This window comes from Typopeltis vanoorti, chromosome 5 (genome assembly GCF_054136105.1).
Source record: "Typopeltis vanoorti isolate ZY-2024b chromosome 5, IOZ_Tvanoo_1.0, whole genome shotgun sequence".
Lineage (NCBI taxonomy): Eukaryota > Metazoa > Arthropoda > Arachnida > Uropygi > Thelyphonidae > Typopeltis > Typopeltis vanoorti.
Window position 1 is genome coordinate 96418804 of NC_143553.1, and position 22626 is coordinate 96441429.

Consider the following 22626-nt stretch of genomic DNA (forward strand, 5'->3'; position numbering starts at 1 on the left):
ATTTCAGGATTCATACATCAGAATACAAACTACTAGCGTATCGTTACAACATGAGATGAGATTTTAAAAAATGTATTTTTCTCCCCTAAAATAATGGCATTTACTTGTAATTCTATGTGGCCCCATTTCCACTTTCTAACAGTACGTCTGGTGCTTGTGCCACTCTTGAAAGCTTTTGCAGTAGTCCCTTAAAAAAGTTACAAAGTACCAGATCTGGGGGGGGGGGGGTTAAGGAGAGTATGAAAGCTGTATTTATTTGAGGCTCGAAATTCCCACGGGAAACAAATCAAAATGATCGAGCGCATTGCCATAATGAAAAAAAAAAAATCAAGAACTCCATTATACAGGTTGTTTTTGCAGCATATCTTCCTGGCAGGGCAGCCCCTAGGAATTTTGTTCCCCCGTGCAATAGCCTATTTTGTCGCCCCTTCCCCCTGTTCATAAATTCTAAATAGTAGCATTAGATAATGAAAAAAATATCATAAACTATATATATATATATATATATATATATATATATATATATATATATATATATATATATATATATTACAGAAAGAGAGAGAGACAGATAACCATTTAACGGTGGAATTTTGTTCTGAAAATGTGTATCTGCATAGATAGTTAAAATCAAGCTAAGATGAGTATACTCGTCAAACGCAGAGTAAATGCAAATTTGTTGCCCCGTGAAAATGCACGTGCTGCACCGTCGGTAGATCCGGCCTGCTTCCTGGACGCCGAAAAGTATCTGAATAGAAATGCATTATAACTCACCGTCTAACCTGCAATTCAGTATGTTAGTCATTTGATGTCTCCCAAGTTCAGCACCATTAACGAAGTTCACTTCAATTTTGAACTTGGAAAATTAATATCAAATGTCTGAGTGCTACTTACTGTGGTAATTAGGGAGTTTTTTTTTTTCTTCTTATTTTGAAGTAGGACTCGATGCTTCATGTGAATGTGCTGTTATTCAAAGTTGGTCATATTTTAATAACTCAAGCTACTCGAAAATAAACGAGTAATGAGCCAACATATTCTGCCTTATATTGACATTTAGTGGAGATGCCTTTCACTAGTTACAGTAGTCAATTGGTTCAGTTTGGAACTGAACAAGTAATGAGCCAGCATATGCTGCTTTATATTGACCAGTGGCGGTCCGTACATAAGCAGTGAGACACTGCAGCATCCCCAAGGAAAAAATGAAAAAATTAAATTTTGTTTGTTTTTATAAATAATAACAATGCTTACAACGTTATATAAATGCAATACAACATGTTAAAGGTTACAGCTTATGTTTCGACAGTAATTGAATAGTTAATAATTGGAATTGTTCGATTAACGCTTTAGATTATGAAACAAATACACTGCCATCTAACGCAGTGTCGGAATTATCACGTTCAACCAATTGCCGCCAGACTCTCAGGTATTCGTATGCGCTTCTCATTGCATGTTACAAGTGATTCCAACACTGCTCCTTTGGGCAGTGTATCGTATGCTTGCGCGCGTTATTTCTGTGAGATACGAAACTTTTATTATTGGTGCATGTTGGTGGTGAGGGTGAGCTATTTTTTTGCAACTCTTATTTTATTCTGTTAAAATAACATATAATTATTTATTTATTATAGATACAAGGCTGAATTATGACGAATGTCACTTGAAAACACGAAAATAATTATATTTTTTCAATTATCGTTGCACGAAACGAATACACTGCGATCTAACCAGTGTAAGAATTATCGCGTTTGGATAAATGCAGCCAGACTCACCGATATTCGTTTGCGCTTGTGATTGCACGTTACAAGTGATTCTGACAATGCTCGTTTAGGCAGTGTATCATATGCTTGCGCGGTTTATTTCTGTGAGATAAAACTTATTATTGGTATTGGTTCGTGGCGAGGGTGGAATATTTTTAATAAAGCAATTTTTTAATATGTAAATTTATTTATTAATAATAAATAAATTTTACTGATTAGGAAAAAAGATTTTTTTTAAATTTTGTATATGCAGTACCCCCACTTAAAATTTTCACCGGCCGTTACTGATATTGACATTTGGTGGAGATGTCTTTCACTAGTTACAGTGGTATCAATTGGTTCACTTTGGAACTTTTTTTTAATTACACCTGTTATGAATAAATTAATTTTAAGGCTAATAAATATTTCTTTATTAATTTAAAATACTTATTGCCAAAATATCTGCACTGCTTCGACTCACTGAATTGCATTTCTTGAATTAGGGCAATGTGACGTTAAAAATAATAAAAACAAAAATAAAAAGGAAAGGATGACTCTTGTCACCTTGTGGAAACATTTCTATTACCATAATACTAGACTATCAGGGGAAATAATATTATAAGTTCGAATTTTTATCGACTAGAGGAAACTTTTCTAGCTCCTTATTCCGAATTAGTCAATCGCTGGCATAAGGCAATTAGGATTTTTTTTTATCCAAACAGCAATATAGGATTAGTGATCACGAGATGGCGATAGTTGTCAACTGTACTCTTTGTTCGATGCCTTTGTTTTACCTTTGGAGAATAAAGGAGACTATATATTTATTTTACTTTTATTCATTTATTCATTCATTCATTCATCTTCAAGGCCCACCTTTCCTAACTGGGTTTTGGGGACAGCAGCTGCAAGAGGAACTTCCAATGGTCACGATCCTCCGCCACCAAGCTCAGGTGTTCTGGTGGGACTCCCAAACGTGTCCACCCAAGGTTTTGGATATAAACTATGATATAAACTATCCAGCGAGTCGTCTTCTCGTCGAGAGAGTAAAGTTGACAACTATCGCCATCTTGTGATCACTAATCCTATATTAATCTTCAAGGCCCACCTTTCCTAACTGGGTTGTGGGGGGAAGCAGCTGCAAGAGGAACTTCCAATGGTCACAATCCTCCACCACCAAGCTCAGGTGTTCTAGTGGGACTCCCAAACGTGTCCACTCAAGGTTTTGGATATAATCAATCCAGCGAATCCTTGGCCTTCCACGTGGCCTCCCACCCTCTAGCTTGGCAAAGAGGGCCTGCTGGAGGGGGCCTCTCTTGTGGCATTTTGATCAGGTGCCCTTACCAATGTAACTGTGTTCTCTCAACACGGAGAAGCAACGGTTGAGTATTGAGTGTTTCCCGAATTGCAGAGCTTCTGACTCTGTCGAGTCTTGTCAGCCCCGCAAACCCTCGAAGGAACCTAATTTCAGCCGCTTGGATTCGTGTCCACATTCTTTCGGTCATTACCCAACTCTCATGACCATAGGTTGAGGATGGGGACGTACAAGTCAGAAGGCTTTGCCTTCTGGCTTAACTTCCGCTTTAACGCGAAAGGCCAAGCTCCCACAATATTGCGCTTGCTGAGCCAATCCGAGTATCTAGCACCTCTTCGTCCCACTTTCCATCACTCGTGAATATGGACCCAAGATATTTAAACTTCTCCACCTGCCTCAGTGGGACTCCACTAACATGCAGAGTGCACTGGGATGGTTGTCTTGAGACCAAAAATGTTTCAGTTTTGGCCATACTGATCTTCATCCAGCTTCTGCACAAATAGTCACAAACCTATCCAGGGTCCGCTGGAGGTCATCTATGGAAGAACTAAGCAGAAGCAGGTCATCTGCAAAAAGCAGACGTCCAATGCTACATCTTCCAATTCTGACACACTCACTGCCTCGGCTGTGCCTATCAATCCAGTCCATAAATATTATGAAAAGGAGAGGTGACAGAACACACCCATGGTGGAGACCAACGGAGACTGTGAAAGGTTCAGACTTTGTGCTGTTTACCCTGACACAAAAGTCCATGCATTCATACAGGGACTTGATGGCAGCTAATAGTTGGCCATCCACTCCATACTCCTGTACTACTTGCCAAAGCTTATCTTGAAGGAACCCGGTCATATGCCTTCTCCAAGTCCACAAAGCATGTGTAGACAGGCTTGGCATATTCCTAAGATTTCTCAAAGACTTGCCTTAAAGTGAAGATTTGATCAATTGTGCTTCTACCAGGGCGAAAGCCACGTTGTTCTTCCTGGAACTTTGACTTAACTATGCTCCTGCACCTTCTTTTCAAGCACCTAGCATATACTTTCCCAGGCAGGCTGAGCAGAGAGATGCCACGATAGTTGCTGCAATCTCTCTGGTCTCCCTTCTTGAAGACTGGTATTATTATGCCTGTCTGCCATTGCTTTGGTGCTCACCCAGATATCCAAGCAGCCTGACACACTCGAGTCAGCCAGAGAACCCCGTCTCGATTTAAGGCTTTTTAGCATTTCGGGCCGAATTTCATCATCACCAGCCTTGTCCGATTTTAGTGATTTTATTTCTAAATGGACCTCTTCTGCTATGAGACTAGTCATCTCCCCGATTTGCACCTCTTGGATGTCCACAACTGCTGGGCCACTGGGTTAAGAAAGCTCTCAAAGTATTCCCTCCATCTGTGGAGGATATCCTTCTCGGTTGTTAAAAGTGCACCATCAGAGGCCTTAATTGCCCTTGCTCTGCACAGCAAAGGCAATTGCTGTGCACGATTTCCTCCCTCAAAGGCGGCAGATAGTCTGCCAGATTACTTTGTTTGCTTTTGCATAGGATGGGTTAATTTATTTTGAAAAATAAAATAAATTTTTATTCTACTTTTGAAGAATAATTAAACTACTTTCAATTCTAAAATAAAAATTGCAAAATTTTGCGCTTTTTATTTTAAAGAAGAATATTTATGCAAATTATTATTTTCAATAAAAAAAACGATATATTTCAAAGTAGGCTTATTACTACCTCTTTCCACAGTTATGATTGCAAACAAATCTGATTTTAAACTTTTGGGTTCTTTATTTTAACTAAATGAAATTCAAAATATTTGTGATCATTTTCTAAAAGACAAAAATATGAATAAAATGACATGGATGGTGCGACATGCAAAACAACGAAATATAATTTATTTCAACGATTACTACATATGTTCCTGAAACTCGATAACAGAGTAAATCGCTTGATAAATGCTCCTTTGATGTGTACCACATGGTAGTACCATGTTCTTGAAACGGATAATTTCGAATGCGCTTCTTGGTGGAACATTAATAAAATGCCATTCTAGTAATTCGATACTCGGCCAGTAACCTGAGCGTAGTCAACACATGAACTAAGCGAGCAGCCAAATAGGGAATGAGCTAGTAGCTTCAAGAGTATTCGTACGATCAAATAACACTAAATCATGGTTACTGTATGTTTGATTTATATTGCAGAATATTATAATATTATTATGCGTTGATATAACATGCAGGAGCATAATGTATGAGATATTTATCAAAAATAAAATACTAGGGAAAATACAAAATGTTCTTTCTCTCGTTTTGCTAGACAATTTAAAACTTAGCATATTCACATTCCACAATAAGTCTCCCACGATGAGTCTACGGATCCGATTGAGATATTGTATAATAATAATAATAATAATAATAATAATAATAATAATAATAATAATAATAATAATAATAGTAATAATAATTGAAATTGGCGACAGACGTTAAGTAATGAGACTGTTTTGAATGTGCTGATACTATCACTGATAGTATCAGCACATTCAAGATGCATGTTTTCAGCTCCTGCGCCACAGACAATTTTTCAGTGAGCCTATAAGTAAGTGAATATTATTATTACCATTATTATTAATAATAATTTTACCAAGAATCGATTTCAAAATTCTGAAAAAATAAATGATAATATCATTACCACATTTTTACAAAAAGCACTATTTATTGAAGTATAGACAGTTCCCGACTTACGAAAGCTCCACAAGCTTTACGTAACTAGAATTTTACATAAACTGGAACTTGTACCGGCGTAGTTCCAGATTACATCGGTGCTCGGTATTTTTTTTTTTTTTAAGATAATTATCAGATAAGTACGAGATAATTTTTTTTTTCTTTATAATTTTAATTTTCATCTCTACGTCAATTTTGGTAGTGATGCATGAGTTCACTTTTTCCAGTCATGGCTGTATTACACTCCAGCGCACACAAACACTAAAATAATGAAAGCACATAAATACAAATATGCAGTCTATCCGTGTTCAGTAGTAAGTTCAATAGGAAGGCGTACACATGCACCACATATGCGTCTGCTTTGGGAACGACTACTGTTAGATAGTGTGCTAGTTACGTACGAGGGATAAGTAAAATTTTTATAATTCGACTTTTTCTTCATAGCCATTTCAGGATAATTTGCGTAAGTTCAAATTTATGTAAGTCGGGTAGTACTGTCTGTAGTTATAATAATAAAATAATTGCAAACTGAAAGACTGGATTTTTCACTCCATCTCCATAGAACTGTGTGCGCGTTCGCCTTTATGGAACTCGCGCTGGTGACAAAACAAATAATTAAACACACCTGGGTCTTGTACCAGTGTAGCTTGAGGAGCCAGTGACTGCAGTCAAACAGAAAGACTGTTCCATTCCAGTTATTGACTAGAGGGAATTATTTTCTATGCCTTTTCATCTGATTTCCAGATTAGTCGTTCTCTGGAGAAGGCAAATAATTCCCTCTCGGAAACTCATATTTTTAACCGTGGAACTTAGAAAAATCGACATAAAATTTTTAATATTTCAGTTCAACAGTACCAATTAGGATTAAGAATACGAGATGGCGGTTGTTGTCCGATGTCCATTCAATTATTGGTGATGACTAAGTTGCAGACCTGCTATTTACCAGCGTCAAACGTTAGGACTAAAAGAGTTCTGCCTACTTCCTTTGGATAATAACAAGACATTAAAAGATTTCGAGTTTGCTGGACTTACTCGTATAATACAATTACCATGTGTGGACGAGTGGCTAGGGAGAAACAATAAAGCCGCTGATGTGGTTCATGAACCCCTTGAGATTGCAGTACTTGGAGAAATGGATGGAAGTAGATGGAATGAAATAGGAGAATACGAAGTTGGTTTAGTAAGTATGGAATAAATAGTAACTAGTTTAGTTCATCCTTAAAAGAAAGTGGATGAACACGGTCACCATTTCGGTGAACATCATCCATCAAATTACGTATAGAAATCGCAGAAACAGAATGTTTAAATAGTGGGAGTAGGTCTGTAACAGAGTAATCATCTATTAAGCAGACCATTTTGTTTTCTTTTGAATGCCACAAAGCTAAATTACTTTCACCGCCTTGTGAAACACATCTTGCTTACTGGGGGAGCTAAATTAGTTGCTGTTTTGATCTTCAGTGAACAGTCTCTGGTTTCTATTTCTCTCCACCTCCTGCTGCCTTCTTATATGCAGTATGGGTGGCCATGCCAAATGCAGAGGAACCCAAAATTATTGCATTTGAGGGAGTAAAGCAGTTTCGCGTATGGTACAAGTAACCCAACCTCACACTAACGCATCGTTAGGTTTCCCAATCAGTTGGCGAATAATGTTGCTGCCACACACTAAGCCAGAACGTGCAGAGGTAATCCCAGTATAACGGGTATGCAGAGGCAATTTTGTAGACATACAAAGACTAAGTCTCACTGTGTTGGGCACTTTTGCAAGTTTTTCATCTCACACTTCATTATTTCTAGCATTTAATTATTTTCTGTTATCAAAGTGAAAGACATCAAAGATAAAAAAATAATAAATAAATAAAACTACAATTCAGAATAAATACATTAAAATTCGATTAAAAACCATAAATCCATTCAAAAAACCAAAAAAATATATCCACTTCAAAATTTAGCCTTAACATAAACATAAATGATATGTATCACTTCCAGCAACCTAAACCAGAAATGTCATTTTGTCAAAAAAAAAAAAAAAAAACTGTTCCTCAAAAGTCGTTATACCTCAGCGATTAAAACTAGACTCTGTACGACTCCTTCGATCATAAGTCACTTTGCATACACCGCATCTTTATCCAATTCCTGAGAATGTTAAACCCAGGATACCGTTTTTTTTTTGTTTTTTTTTATCTGCTCTGGCTCAAACTTTTTTTTGCGAAACTTTGTAACATTAATCTGCTGTCAATTATCGCATTCTAAATTCGGATAACTACTCCGACTTCCTTGATTGTTTATCGCTGAAGCTTGATTTTCCGAAGAATTCCGAATAACTAAGCAAGAGAATACAGTAAGCTTTCCTGAGTATAGTAATGTTCGCATGTCGAACTTCACTAAGTTCATTAATCTAGAGAAATGCTAAGGTATATCCTCACTGTTCGAGTACTGACATTTTCACAACCTGCGCTTTTTCCAAAGGTACCGTGCATAAGAGTTCTCCGTTTGATATCTAGATCATAACTTCGCCAAAATTTCCTTTTCTCTGCAATGTGCTTCCCTAAGTCACTCTGCCTTGTCTTTCTGCACTAAATGATGCAAAGAGACAGCTCTGACAAAATTAACTGGGTATGGAATAAGGAAATTATTAAACCACAGCTTCATGTGTTGCCTTCCCTTTGAAGTTGAATGCCGAGTTTCCTCTCTGGTTGTTCGCTACATGTTATTGTAGATGCTTTTTTTTTTTTTAATACGAAGATTTCTTCTGTCAATGATGGGTATTCCACAGTCTCTTGCTCTTCTTCCCATACATAAATGACTTACGTTCACTGGCCTCCTATCCTACCCACAGTTTCGCAAATGATGGTACCCACCATTCCTCTTCTTCATTTGACAAACCTTACAGAACACAAACACTCCAGTTTCAAGATCATCTGTAACCCGCGCCTTGAACTCTGATCTCCTTTGCATACTTCAGTGAAGCAAGGTAACTTTGAGAACTTCAGTGCTACTAAAATACTGTCCTATGTCTCGAAAGAAAGATCTCACTGCACTTCACTTCAATCTGATAATATCCAGAACCAGACCAGATTTTAATTTTTAGCTGACTAGAGTGCGCTCTTCTGCAGCTGGTTCTAGAGTTAGTTGACCTTCGGCAAGGATAAGTAGAGTTTTTTACCTTTCCAAAGCTCGGGGATTTTTATTTTAATCTTGCACCAAAAAAAAAAAAAGACCACAGAACTATCACTGACAATAATACAAGTGTCAGGGTTTAGAGCCATGAAAGGCGGTTGTTGTCTGCCATATTTACTTTCCTGAAAGTCTTGGTTCATTGATAGCTTGAGCTCACTATTAGTGAAGGAAAGGAATCTGTCTGTCAAAAGTTATTTAGGATAAAATGAGTTGTACCAATCGCCTTGGAAAATTAAAAGCATTACAGGATTTATTTATTTTATTTTATCTACGTATAAGATCGTGTACATCACTTTACTGCCATGTTTATTTACACAGTCAGTCTAAATGGTTCCGATATTTTAAACCGAAGAAAGACCGTTCTAAATTCGATTCAAGTTGTTGAGTAGAGGAACTTTTTCTAAGTCGGCCTCTGGAGAGGACACGAGGATTTTTAATTCCGGAAACTCGAGTTTTTTATTCCTTAACTCAAAATGTTTCAGACAATACATAGTGACAATTGACAATTGACATTTATGTCTTTAGGGGTGAAGCAAGATGCTTTTCATATTCCCCGTTATCTGTTGTGGTTACAGTGAAGGTAAAATTTATGAGCAGTTTGCTCGCCCTGAATGGGCATGGAGATTATGCATCACTAAAGGAGGCTAATATAGCTTTTGGTCTTCTATATTTGAATATGTCCGTTGGATCGTATGCTGCAGCTTGCTGAACAAAATCGTTGGGATGTGTGGACGTCTTTAGGAAAAACTTGGTTGCTAAGGATTGTAGAAAAAAGAAAATATAGGGAATATTTGTGTCTCTGTGGAGTTGATTGTTTCTAACATATCACGGGGCGTTCAGAATCATTCTCAAGCACTTATTTTGCACTCGCTGTATTTTGATAATGATACATAGTGTTAGGGACCACGGTATGGCAACAGATATCGGCCGCACTCTCTTCCCAGATGCCAATTAAAATTATTGACATTGTGACAGCTATCTGTGATTGGTGAAGGCTGGATTTGCCTCTCCCCTTCCAGTTTCCCAAGTTAGGGATAAATGACTTTGCTGACTGCCTTCAAGAATAAATACGCTAGCATATTTTATTTGTTTATTCCTTTCCTAGTTAATTCTGAGTCTGGAGTTGGTAAAAGAAAGAGAGAAAATATGTTGCTTTGAATAGTGTATGATCATTGTCCGAAGTGACAGTTTGCATAGTTTAAGTTCTGTTCTCATAATGGTATGACAGGGACGGTTATAGGACTTTTTAACTAAAGATAAGTCAGCTGGTTTAATATGCTAGTGGCAAAAAATTTCCTCTGAGAATCCTGACCTTTTCATTCTGCAGTGTGTACCAGAAAACATATTCGGTTTCTGTACATTTAAAATAATGTTTGTAATACACAGACGTAGTTGTTATTGTGTAACACAACAACCAGCTAAGCACCTTAACAGAAGGACATATGCTGTTAACATTTCTATTGAGCTACAGGAGCGTGCACAAAAGGAATATAAGTAATAACCATAAATTATGCAATATTATAAGAATAAAAGTTATTAATAAAAGACGATGTTGTCCTCGAAATATATGGGACATTGGAAAACTGGCCTAACGCAAGGAGCAGAATCATGCATGAATGTGAAATCGTTATTCGGGAACCACTCCTGTACCTGGGGTAGCATCTTGATCTCCAGTACCTTGATGTATTGATCCTGCTTCATTGTTCAAGCCCAAGTCCTTGATGGGTCGACGAGATGTCATTGAAGATATCTTAATGCCAGCAACAAGCACACATACATAAGGAAAAAAAACAAAAAAAACAAAAAAAAACATGAAAATATTATGATAATAAACTGTAACCAATATTTTCATTTTAGGTGTCCTTTTAAATTTAGATCCTCAGAACCCGAGTCCGTTAAGTCCTTGTGAAAAGATCCCATTAGGTAAATATTTATTTATTTATTTATATTTTGAACAATTGAGGAATCTACTGTCATATAATAACGAACTGGATTTTTCTAATGCTACAGTAAGTATTTTTAATTCAGGTAGCGTATATAATACACACTTATTACTGTTGAAGAAGACAATAATGCTGTCATGCCGATTTGGGAAAAATAAATACACTGAGTGATCAAATTATTAGAGCTACAGTGCGAAAAAAGGTACTTTGTGAGTTTCGGGTAGAATGTCAATGTTTTTACATCAAATTGTTTTTATTAAAATTAGTCCTCTAATGATACACTTAAAAAAGTAAAGTATTCTTATATAATTAAAGAAAAATGTAGATAGAAATAATTATGAGATCAATATTTGATAACGCAGCCTTTTTGCTGCGATTACTGCTTCGATTCTTTTGGGCATTTTCTATGCATTTGGCGCAGTTTAATTTTATTGATTCATTCCTGTGTCACACATCAATCAAACGATCTATTAATTAGCGTTTGTTAGTGACAAGTTCCTTGGAAATTTCCTGCTTCATCAGTTCCCAAAAGTTCTCGACGGGGTTGAGAGTCGGTGAATTTTCAGGCCAGTCAAGAACCTTGACTTTTTTTTGTCATTCAGGAATTTTGTTACTTTTTTTTTTGCCTTATGGCAAGCAGAATCATGCATGAATGTGAAATCGTTATTCAGGAACCACTCCTGTACCTTGGGTACAGGAGTGGTTCCTGAATTCCTGCTTCATTGTTCAAACCCAAGTCCTTTATGCGTCGACGAGCTGTCATTGAAGATATCTTAATGCCAGCATCCTGCATCATTTTTGTAAGAACCCTCCGAGGTGCCTTCCTGTTTTCCACGCAAATATCTATAATTTTTCTTTCGCCCCGTTGGGTGGTAATTTTTTTTTTCGGCCACATTTCTTCAAACGCTTCGGTGCCAATTCAATATTTGCATCTTTTTTTAATTTAATTTAATTATTATTATTTTTTATTCGGCCCACTGATGCTCGCGAAAAACATTAGCAATTGATGCTATCTTCCTTTGAGAATGTTCGGTATTCATTAAGAGTGTTTTTATTTCTGAAATTTTCATTGAAGAAAGATCTTTGGCCTTGCCCATGGTAAAAATACACTCTGTCAAGAAAAGGATAAAAAAAAATCATAAAATAACGCCGAAATAAACTAATTATAATATGTCAAAATATTATAAGAACACTCCAAAAGTAATTAAAACGCTTGAATAACCTCAATAACTTATAAACAAACGCAACTGAACAAGATGGCTGTCAAGCGGTGGCTGAGAATCTAAGCACAAAATGGTGGCCATACGACAGGTTATGAAACCAACAGTACAGTATTGTCAACTGTATCTTTAAAATCAGCAAACATAATTATTTAATAAAAAAATATAAAGAACTCTGTGTAACAAGGTTTTCGTTTATTATAACTGGTTGAAGTGTAAAATTGTTACTGTAATTTATGGAGGTGGCTCTAATAATATGCTCACCCACTGTAAATAAATAAAGCTGCTTAAAAATGGCAGTTTAGGTTTGCTTAAGATGGCAGCAATACTTGCTAGAGATTTTATACAATTGTAATCCTTATTACTAGTGGTAACGATTTGTAAACAGCGGTTGAAATGGAAAAAATTGATTCTTCTTATTCTTCCTCGCATTACTCCACCTGGTGCAGGGTCCGCTAGTTACATGATGAGACTTTGAGCGACACCAATGTCGCCGAGCCTGACGTTGGGGGAAATGTGTGTGTTCATGCAGTTGGGTTGCCTGTTCTTTAAGAACGAAGAAGCCGAGTGGAAAAACCTTCTAGCCCCGTGTGAGAGCGGCTAACTCACCTTTAGTCGAAAGAGACCAGATAATAGTTTCCTCAAGTCATGGACGGGATTCGAACCCAGGTCTTTCCGACCAAAGGGCTTCTTAGTCTATACGACTGAGCTACGGAGGCTCTGGATAACAATTGATTATAAAGTAATAGTAAAAGTAAATAAAAGAAAATCGGATATAAATAAGGTGAAAAAGTTATTCTAGTAACTTCAGAAAAATTCATTTAAAGGTTTATGATTGTATAACTAATAACGAATCACGATTCGTTAATATTTTATGATAAATTTATTTTATATAAATTTTTTAAACGATTAATTTCTTTCTTTTTTTTGAACACTCGGTATGCTCCAGATTCAGCTGAATTCTATCATCCCTAACAATCAATGAGGAAATGTATTATAATAAATACAACGAAGAATAAGATAAATGCCTTGTTTTCAACCACTATAAAAGTGGTTAATGTTTTTTGTTTTTTTTTAAGTTGCTTTATCCACGAAGGACGTAATATATTTTCTTTACAACTGGTGTTGATTAAATTCTTTTATTATTTGTTATTACACTCAAGGAAATTAGGAACTTTGTACCTTAATGCAAGTTTAAACTCCTATGGCCTACGGCAGTTTCTTTGAAAACCGCTTTACAGCTTCTGTTGATAGAGCAGAAAAGACGCGTTGCTGGACATGTCTCCAGTTAAAAGAAGCGCGCGTTGTGATTGGTGGAAAGCTCTTTGTTCATTGAGTGAGGAATTATTCTCAGAGCAGTATTTTAAACACGTGGCGCGCAGTGTCGTTTGTCTACACGTGATTCGAAGAGGGTTCACAAGCATCTTTGTCAAAAAAAAGTTTTGAAATCAGTGTGGTCTTATTTTACTTTAAAATATACAAACAGGTGACGAATAACAGTTACTTTACCGTCTCCTAATATGGAGACTTCTTGTCAAGACTCAGAACTGCACGAAGCCTGTGGCATCTTTGGAGTAGTAGCTAGTGATGACTGGCCGACAAGTTTGGATATTTCTCACCTTATTTATCTCGGTTTAATAGGACTTCAGCACAGGTAAGTCGGATTTACTTATTGTGAAATAGCGAAATTTAAACATGTGTTCAAGTATGCATGCCTGCATATATCTTTATAAATTTTATTCCAAGTTCATAGTGAGATATGCAAAATAATGACAGAACCAAAATGGAGCTGTCATGTAATAATAATAATAAAACTCACAATGAATGAGCGAATCTGCTTGTTTCAGAACTACACTTTCAACGCAGTACAAACTATTTGAACCACTCATTGACAACAGGAAGGAAATTGGAAGTAGTTTAGAAGTGCATATCAGCAACTAAACATTCATACGACTTCACACATGCCATTCCGGTCTTGATAAAGACCGAATCTATTCATTTCAGATGTCAATACATTAAGTCTGGGGGATTTTGTTGTTTGCTTTCTATCTGTAAATATGCCTTTTGCTATTCTATTAAGACAAAATTAAATGGAATAAATAAAATAAAATAAAAAAAACAGTTAGCATATAGCCTCCTCTATCTGAGCCTTTAAATAACCCGCCGTGTACGTAGCTGAGAGGAGCTCTAGATTTTGCCAGTTCTAAGAGCAGTTTTACCTTAGATTGTATAGAATTATTTCGAATAGGACAAAAAAAAAAAGTTGTAGCTCAAGTTTTTCTTTAAATTTATTTTAGGGCAAAAATAAATAATGAGGCAGATATTATTCAGACTATTAAACCTGTCTGTTACGTTGAATCGAATGATTTTACGAACAAGGAAAAAAAAATCTACATATGATTAAAAGCAAGGTTATTCGAGTACTTCCGCAATCTTTGTATTCGCGAAGGAGATAGAATTTAAGAATATATATGCCTGCTAGGTCTGAAGAATTTGAACAGTGTTATTGCTTTTAAAAACAAGAGCGAGCGAAAGCAATAACTTTTATACAGTATTAAAATTACCCAGTAATCACAACAGAACGTTTTTTTTTTTTTTTTCCCCTAAATTAACTCTGCCTGCAAAAATTAATTGCATGCCGATTTTCCAGCTGAACTTATTCGGAGCAGTTTTATGTTATTTATTCTTTTATTTTATTTTTGTAATGATACCGCCTGGAATTTGGCTATTTCGTGTATGGTAGAGTATGAAATGGTTTAAATATATCAAAGACTGAAAGTTGAAGTCTATAATACAATTTCCAGCTTTATCTCCCATACTTTTAAAACCAGTTCAAAAATAAATGACAACTGCTAAATATAAAATTACTTCGAAGAACTAGTGTACATTAGAATGACCCCAGGCAGATACCAAAACTAACTCGAAAAAACACATCTTCATTTTAAAAAGATCCAAAATAGATAGATAGCAATGCAAATAAGATTATCAGGCCTAAATCCTTCGCGAATTACATTCTGTAAAAGAATTCTGTTTGGTCTTCTACGAATTCTCAACACCAACTAGGACGAACGGGATTAAGTATTATATGTAGACGACTATGAACTCCCCTTTTCTTACGTGTTTGTGTGATTAGGAATGTTTTAACCTATAGGCTGTTGCGAACTTGCCACCAGCTTATATGAAATGAAAATTTATATGTTGCGACTAAGTAGCAATACAAGTAATAATAGAAATATAATATTAATAACACAAGTATTGCACAACTGATAAATGAAAAAACTAATAGGCTAAAGAATACAAATAACAGGAAAAATGAACATAACTAGTGAAACGAATATACATGTGTGTTAACCACAATAGCTATCCATCTACACTGGTTCAAAACATAAATGCAATAACACATAAATACAATTGTAACGTCACATACAACTGTTACTAGTAAACTTTTATACTATACTGTGGAAACACAAATCAATATTATTTAATCTCATAATGTGAAATTACAGATTTTATTTCATTAGGCAGATTATTATCATTATTATCTGACATCTAGGGATTAAATCGAGGAAAGGCCCACACATCATCCACACCCTACAGGTAAACTGTTACATTCACTGTTCTGTGAGAGAAAAATCGCTTTCACCTCTTTCTTACCCGAACACAAATTTAACTTCCACAGATGTCCTCTAATCACCTTCCATATAACGAAAATGTCATCAGTCGATATTCTATAACACCCTTTCAGAAGCTTATAGACCTCTATCATATCACCCCCCGTATCTCCTGATTACTACTGTCTGCAGTCCACATACTCTCAATCTACAGTCCACATACTCTTAATCTGCGCTCCATAATCCTAATATCATCATTGTAACTTCTTTGCACCTTTTCTGTAGCTTCATCTCCACGGAACCCAGGACGCCAAATTTGCGCATGCTGTCGTATCACGGCCTTGTAAAGAAGCAAAATGACTTCCTTATCCTTGCATGCCAGTGTTCGCTTCGACATCGCAATTATCCTCTGAGTTGTATTTGCAATTTTTGCTTTGTGACCTTTGAACTTTAGTTTTCTATCCACCATAACTCCCGGATCCCTAACTTCAGTTTTTTTTTCTTCAAGCATAATCCCACCATTGACATTGAGCTGAATAATTTAATGATCTGCTAGTGGTCAAATATTCAACCGATATGTGAAATATTTGTTTCTTATATTGCAGAAACGCATTTGCAGAAGTATTAAGGATACTGTCAATGAAATATGAAAATAAATCAGAAATGGTTCTATTTTGGTAATACTTCAGAAATGGTAGCAATCTTTACCCCAACAATATGCGATACCATAGAGCGAGACATTAACCCTATGAATTACCATACGACTGAGGAATTAATCCGCGAGTAGTATAAGCATCGTAAAAATGATACACGAACAATTTTTTTGTAACATAACATATGTATAATGAACTTCATCTTATTTGTTGCAAATGACATAATGAGAGTTCCACTTCGGGTTTCTGCCAATATACAGTGGAACCTCGGTTGTCGAATAATTCGGTTCCCGAACAAAAAACACCCCGGTTTTCGACCAGAATTTCGCTCCCCGGACAGGCAAACGGCAACCACGTGCTGAGCTGTAAGGCGGGAAAGCAGCAGCCTTCGTTCAGTGCAGACACCTGCTCGAATTATTTGCAATGAGTTTTCTTGATTTTCTTCTTTTTTTTTTGCATAAATTATTATTAATTAAGCCACCATGGGGCCGCAGAACAATAGTGATAGCAGCAAAGCAAAAGGAAAAGTTGTTAAAACCACGATAGAGCTGAAAAAAGAAATCATATCCAAACATGAAAATGGCGTTCGTGTCTCTGATCTTGCTATGCAGTTCATGGCGAAATCAGTGATCTGTACAATACTCAAAAATAAAGAGGAGATCAATTTTCGTCTATATTTTATCTATGTATTGTGTTTATTCTTTTTATGTAAGATTTTATGCATTTACATTATGTTTGTATACGATCTTATGCTTGACGTATCGTTGTAAAGGTTTAAATAAACAATCATCTGGGGGTCGGGAACGGATTAATCCATTTACATTAATTCTTATGGAAAAATGGTTTCAGTTTTCGAACAATCCGGTTTCCGAACAGCCTTCGGGAACGAATTAAGTTCGACAACCGAGGTTCCACTGTATATAATAATAATATATAGAAAATATATATTAAATATATAATATAATTAATTAATATAAGATTATATTAATAAAAAGCAATATTTATATATATATATACTAGGGGGGGGCTCCGTCCCCCGGTCGCCTACGGCGCCCAACCCTCTCGAGTTCCGGGCTGGTAAGCGGTAAGCTGGTAAGACAAAAAATGTGACATAAAACGTTTCAAATTTCGGCTTATCTTTATATATATATCAGTATATTGATATCTAAGGGAATCTCATCGAGTAGATGACCCTTGAAGATAATGAAATGCCTTCGTACCCAGTGGTGAGCTATAAGGGGCTGGGGGGGGGGGGCTCTCCCGAGCCCTTTGTTAAATTTTCCTGGAATTTGCAAGCTCCTTGTTTTTCTTGTTTACTTTTTTATTTTTTCAAAAAAAAACAACAACATAATTTTTTGAAATGTATTAAGCGACAAAACTCGGTAACTTAACAAAGTGATTTTATTAAATAAAATAATATAGTTACTACCATTTTACAAATAAGAATTCACTTTTGGTAATCGTATATAAATAAATAGGACTATAAAATAATGTTCCTTGATTGGTACCGTTGATTATCACTTGAAGTATAAAAACAAAAGAGAAATTTAACGTACTTCAATATTATTGTGTTTAGATAATGTTTATGTATTATTTATAGATTGTTTGTCATAAAAACTTCTATCGCAAACAAAACATTTATTTTGTTTATAAAAAATGCGGACTATTTCATATGTGCGATTATAAAAGATTTTATTCTTATTATATTTTGATAGTTAAAAAATGTCTTATATATTTTTTCTTATGTAAGATAAATTAACACAGATGATTGTGTGCAAATATTTCATGTTTAGATCATGAAATATTTATTTGAAAATGATAGCCTTTACAGGTTGATTGTCCCCCCTCATACTTTTTAATTGGCATTTGTACACAAGCTGTATTAATAAAAGTTTTGTGTGGAATACGGCTTTTTTTTTGCTCGACGATGCGAGCCCTTTGTTAAAATTTCCAGAACTCACCACTGTAATGGTACCCATCATATCGCCCCTCGAAAACATTCACTGAAGATGCAATCACAAATGTCCACTAGCAGCTTATTCCATTCACTCAAACCAGCCTGGACCTCACATGCTTCCTGTCCATATTCTTTACTTAGCTTCCGGGGATAACTCTGATTTCGCTTCACCCAACCCACCTGCTGCAAAATTTCTCTTATACGTGTCAACTTTGAAGGTTACAACTCTCACAGTTTGTTTTCATAAGCAAAGTTCCACAAGTCAGATATGATTTTAGTTAGCCAGTACTGGACCTTTTTTCCACTGTTTCGTCATATCCATGGAACTCAGGCAGTCACTGTCTGCACAGTCCGAATGTGTTCTTATCAAGTGTTCTTAATGTGTTCTTGTAAAGTGGAGAATAACTCTATTCCTACAAGTTAGTGTAATTTTTTAACATGCAGTTATCCGATGTGATGTATCACCTTAGCAATGATGTGGCCTAGGGGCGATTTTCTTGGTGTATAAGATTATGCCACTTATACAGTTATAGTTCCACATATTGTTCAGTTTCAGGTTGTTTGATCCATATTTCACATAGCAGTGCAATATCCGCATATTGTTCAGTTTATGTAAAAATTAGCGAAATTTGACCTTAATGATCTAATGGTTATATATGACATCGTTGGCCAAATCACTGCTGTTCTATATATACAGGGTGTTCGGGATAAATTTGACATATTTATAATTAATTATATTTTTCCGTAAGTTACATGTATTAACACACACTTCTCTTCATTTAAAAGTTTGGACCCTTCTTCATTCATATACAAGATGTCAGAAAGGATGGATAGCTGGAACCCACCTGAATCATGGAAGAGAATAACTTGTATCATGATGATTCGTGCCCGCCATCAAAATAAGGATATTACGACTGCTGCCCAATGCTCCCTGAATACAGTAAAAACAATCAGGCATGAACTAGAGACTTGCAATGGTGACTACGAGGATGTAGCAAGAAGAAAGATCCCTAGCAGACGATCTGATTGCGTTCGTACAGCAGAATTCCTCGCAAATCTGCAGGAACAGGTGTTGAAGAACCCTGGCATTGGAATTCGGGCTTTGTTCGTGGAGTTGCTAACTGTAGTCAAGCCCTGGATAACAAGGGTAGCCAATGGTAGGCCGTATGTATGGCAGCAGGATTCGGCCCCTTGCCACACCTCTGGGAAAAGTCAAAAATGGTTGTCTGAAAATTTCTACGACTTCACCAGTCCAAATGTTTGGCCTCCAAACTCCCCAGACCTTAACCCCATGGATTATTTTGTATGGGGCGCAGTTGAAAAAGACACCAATCGCACTTCCAGTAATACAAAAGCCCAGTTAATGGATAAAATTAAAACAGTTTTTGCGGCCCTTCCCAGGGAGACTGTAGCATCAGCTTGTTCGAGGTTCCGAAGCAGAATTGAAGCTGTGATCGATGCTAATGGTGGTTATTTTGAGTAAATCTTGTTGATAGTATTGTAATTAACTCTGCCTGTAATGTTTTTTTGTCAATTCATTAAATTTAATAGATACAAAGAAGATTTTCTTTTTCCTTACGAAACTGTCAAATTTATCCCGAACACCCTGTATATATATATATATATATATATATATATATATATATATTTTTTTTTTTTTTTTTTTTTTTTCCAGACATAAATTTATTTATTTATCCGCGCAGTTAGCTTAGTGGCTATGCGCTTCGCAACCATATGCCTGGGGAAGGAGTGTCCTAGGTTCGATTCCCGTCGACGACGTGAGGAGATCAAGGATCTTCCTCAGCCATAGTCAAGCTAGCCGGTCTTAGGCAGCAGGGTTTTTTTCGCTGTCTGGGGTTTTTAGTTCCGCAAGCAGGCAAACCGGCCCTGTGAACACACAGGCTACAGTTATAGGATACCTCCGGGAATAAGGAGTAACTAAACTATTCCGTAGGATTTCGGTTCCGAATGTCTACACGGTAAAAAGTGTAGGTCTACGCGTGAGTGTAAATTAGGATAGGATAGGATATATATATATATTTTCAGACTTATAAATTTATTTATTCGTATGGAGGGGGGGGGGCTGAGTATTTATGACTGTTGATCCACGTGTGTGTTCACGGGGACGGTTGGCCTGTTCTGGGGGGGAACCCCCCCTCCGTATGAGATCGGCTAACTCACCTTTAGTCGAAAGAGACCAGATAAAGGTTCCTCACGTCACTGATCGGAACCAAACCCAGGTTTTTCCGACCAAAGGGCCTCGTCTATACCGACTGAGCTACGGAGGCTTATAAATATATTAATAACATATAAAATACAATATATATAATTATTTTTTCATATAATACAAACAACTATAGATGGCGTTGATGTAGGTGATTGGTAGTTGAGGTTCTGTGTAGTAGTCGAGACGGAGAGTTGTACAGTAGGTGTCCTCCCGCGATGAGTCTTCGGACTCCTTAGAGGTGTTATGAATAATAAACTGTGCGAAAACAAAGAACATTTTAATTGACAACAAAATATTTGTTCTGTGACCAACGGGATAAGATAATGTGATATCAATCGCCAATCAAAACACCAATGGCAACTCACCAGCACTGTTCGCCTTACCCTGTGGGTATTGTGTTGTAGCGGTTAAGTGTTTCATTCCATTGGTTTGTAGGATAAAATACTTTCTCAGCTGTAGAAGTGAAGCTACATAATCCCCTTACTTACTCCGTTTCTTGACAGAACAAAGTGTAAGAAACGAAAATATGCAGAAGAAAATAGAATATTAAACAAGAAGGAAAGCTTTGTCTTACTGTTAAGGATGAGAAACTTGTACATCTTTTCTGTCACGTGACACTCAATTGACTTTAAAGTATTCGATTATATGTATCTCTCTGTGTGTGTTTTTTTACAATTAATTTTTTTAGAAAATATCTTGCTCAAAAACGAACGTACTATCTGGCTCTGGGGCCTAGGAAATTTAGCCACCGCTATTATAAGACATAGATTTTTTTTTTCTTTTTTTCATGCATTATCAAAAAATCTTTATGGAGGTGAAAAGTGCCCTCCATAATGAGCTCTTAGAAGTGTCATGAAATACTACTACTACTACTACTACTACTATTAATAATAATAATATGGATCTGAGAATACCTGAATAACCTGAACCGAAGTCACATAATCTGCTATTTACATTTCGCCATCTACCGCCCACTAACTATTTTGTCTGTTAAAGAATTTTTTTTAAACATTATTGGGATATTGTAAATTTGAATAAATTAAAAGAAATAGATCCTAAACTATTTAGTGTAAAAATCAAAATCTTCTTCTTCTACTACCCAAAGTCATTTAGGATCTTTGGAACAGTTTATAGAAAATAGAGTTCGTAAGTGTTTACCGTCTGTTTCTATATTCACAGATTTTGAAAAGATCTCTGGCAGTATATTTGTCCATGGTTGTCCTGGTCCGCTTACTTGTGAAGCTCTTTTCATCCCCGTTCTCGTGAGCCTGATCTGGATCTCCAAGCACCTGTCCCACAATATATATCATCCATCTCATTTGTGTTCGTATTCATATAATTATATCTTACCTAGTACCGGCAATATCTTTTTTTTTTTTTTTTTCCTCACATCTCTGTATTGCAGATTTGACATATTTCCTAGTTCACGCTAACGATATTTCCCCCTCTCTTCTAATTAATTTTAGCAGTTATCCCATCAACTACCATGCCTTTCCCTCATAGATGCTCTTGTTCTTCACGTTCTCCGCAATCTGATAATCACTTCCATATATAGTCATTTCGGGTACATCGTTAGCATCATTGCCGGATTAAACCCTGTGGAGACCAGTAGGGCAGTCGAAATCTCGGGGGGGGGGGGGGGCTCACAAATTATCTCCTAATACGTGTTTTTTTTTTTTTTTTTACCAACCAACAATTTTAATTAATCAATTACACAAAATAAGCATTAACAATTATTAATGTTATTAAACAAATAAATATATGTTATTAAACTATAATTATTAAATATTATTAAACAAAAAGTAAGGGATTTTTAATTTTAATAAACAAACAAAACTTTAAACATTCGCTTTCCTCAATTTTTTTTGTAGTGAAATCTTTCAGGATATCTTGGAAGTCTATGGACCCCCAAACGGCGTGGGGTCTAGGCCGGTGCCTACTCTGCTTATTTGGTAATCCGGCACTGGTTAGCATAACTTTTTCATCGGGCAATTATTTCTTCTTTAATTCTAATCAATGTTCCATCATCATCTTCAATAAAATTGTCCATACATGTAAAAAAGATTTAGTGTTTTTTGATGATTC

At 36.1% G+C, this 22626-nt stretch overlaps 1 protein-coding gene across 1 annotated transcript in view; it reads left to right on the top strand.

The window, feature by feature from the left end:
• Window positions 1-13613: 13613 nt before the first annotated feature.
• The window catches only part of LOC150106673 (amidophosphoribosyltransferase-like), a 78934-nt gene continuing 69921 nt past the window's right edge, over window positions 13614-22626 (top strand). Inside the window, exon 1 of the mRNA XM_090393451.1 lies at window positions 13614-13747. Within this exon, the coding sequence (XP_090249577.1) occupies window positions 13614-13747 (134 nt within the window). The remainder of the gene's footprint in view (window positions 13748-22626) is intronic.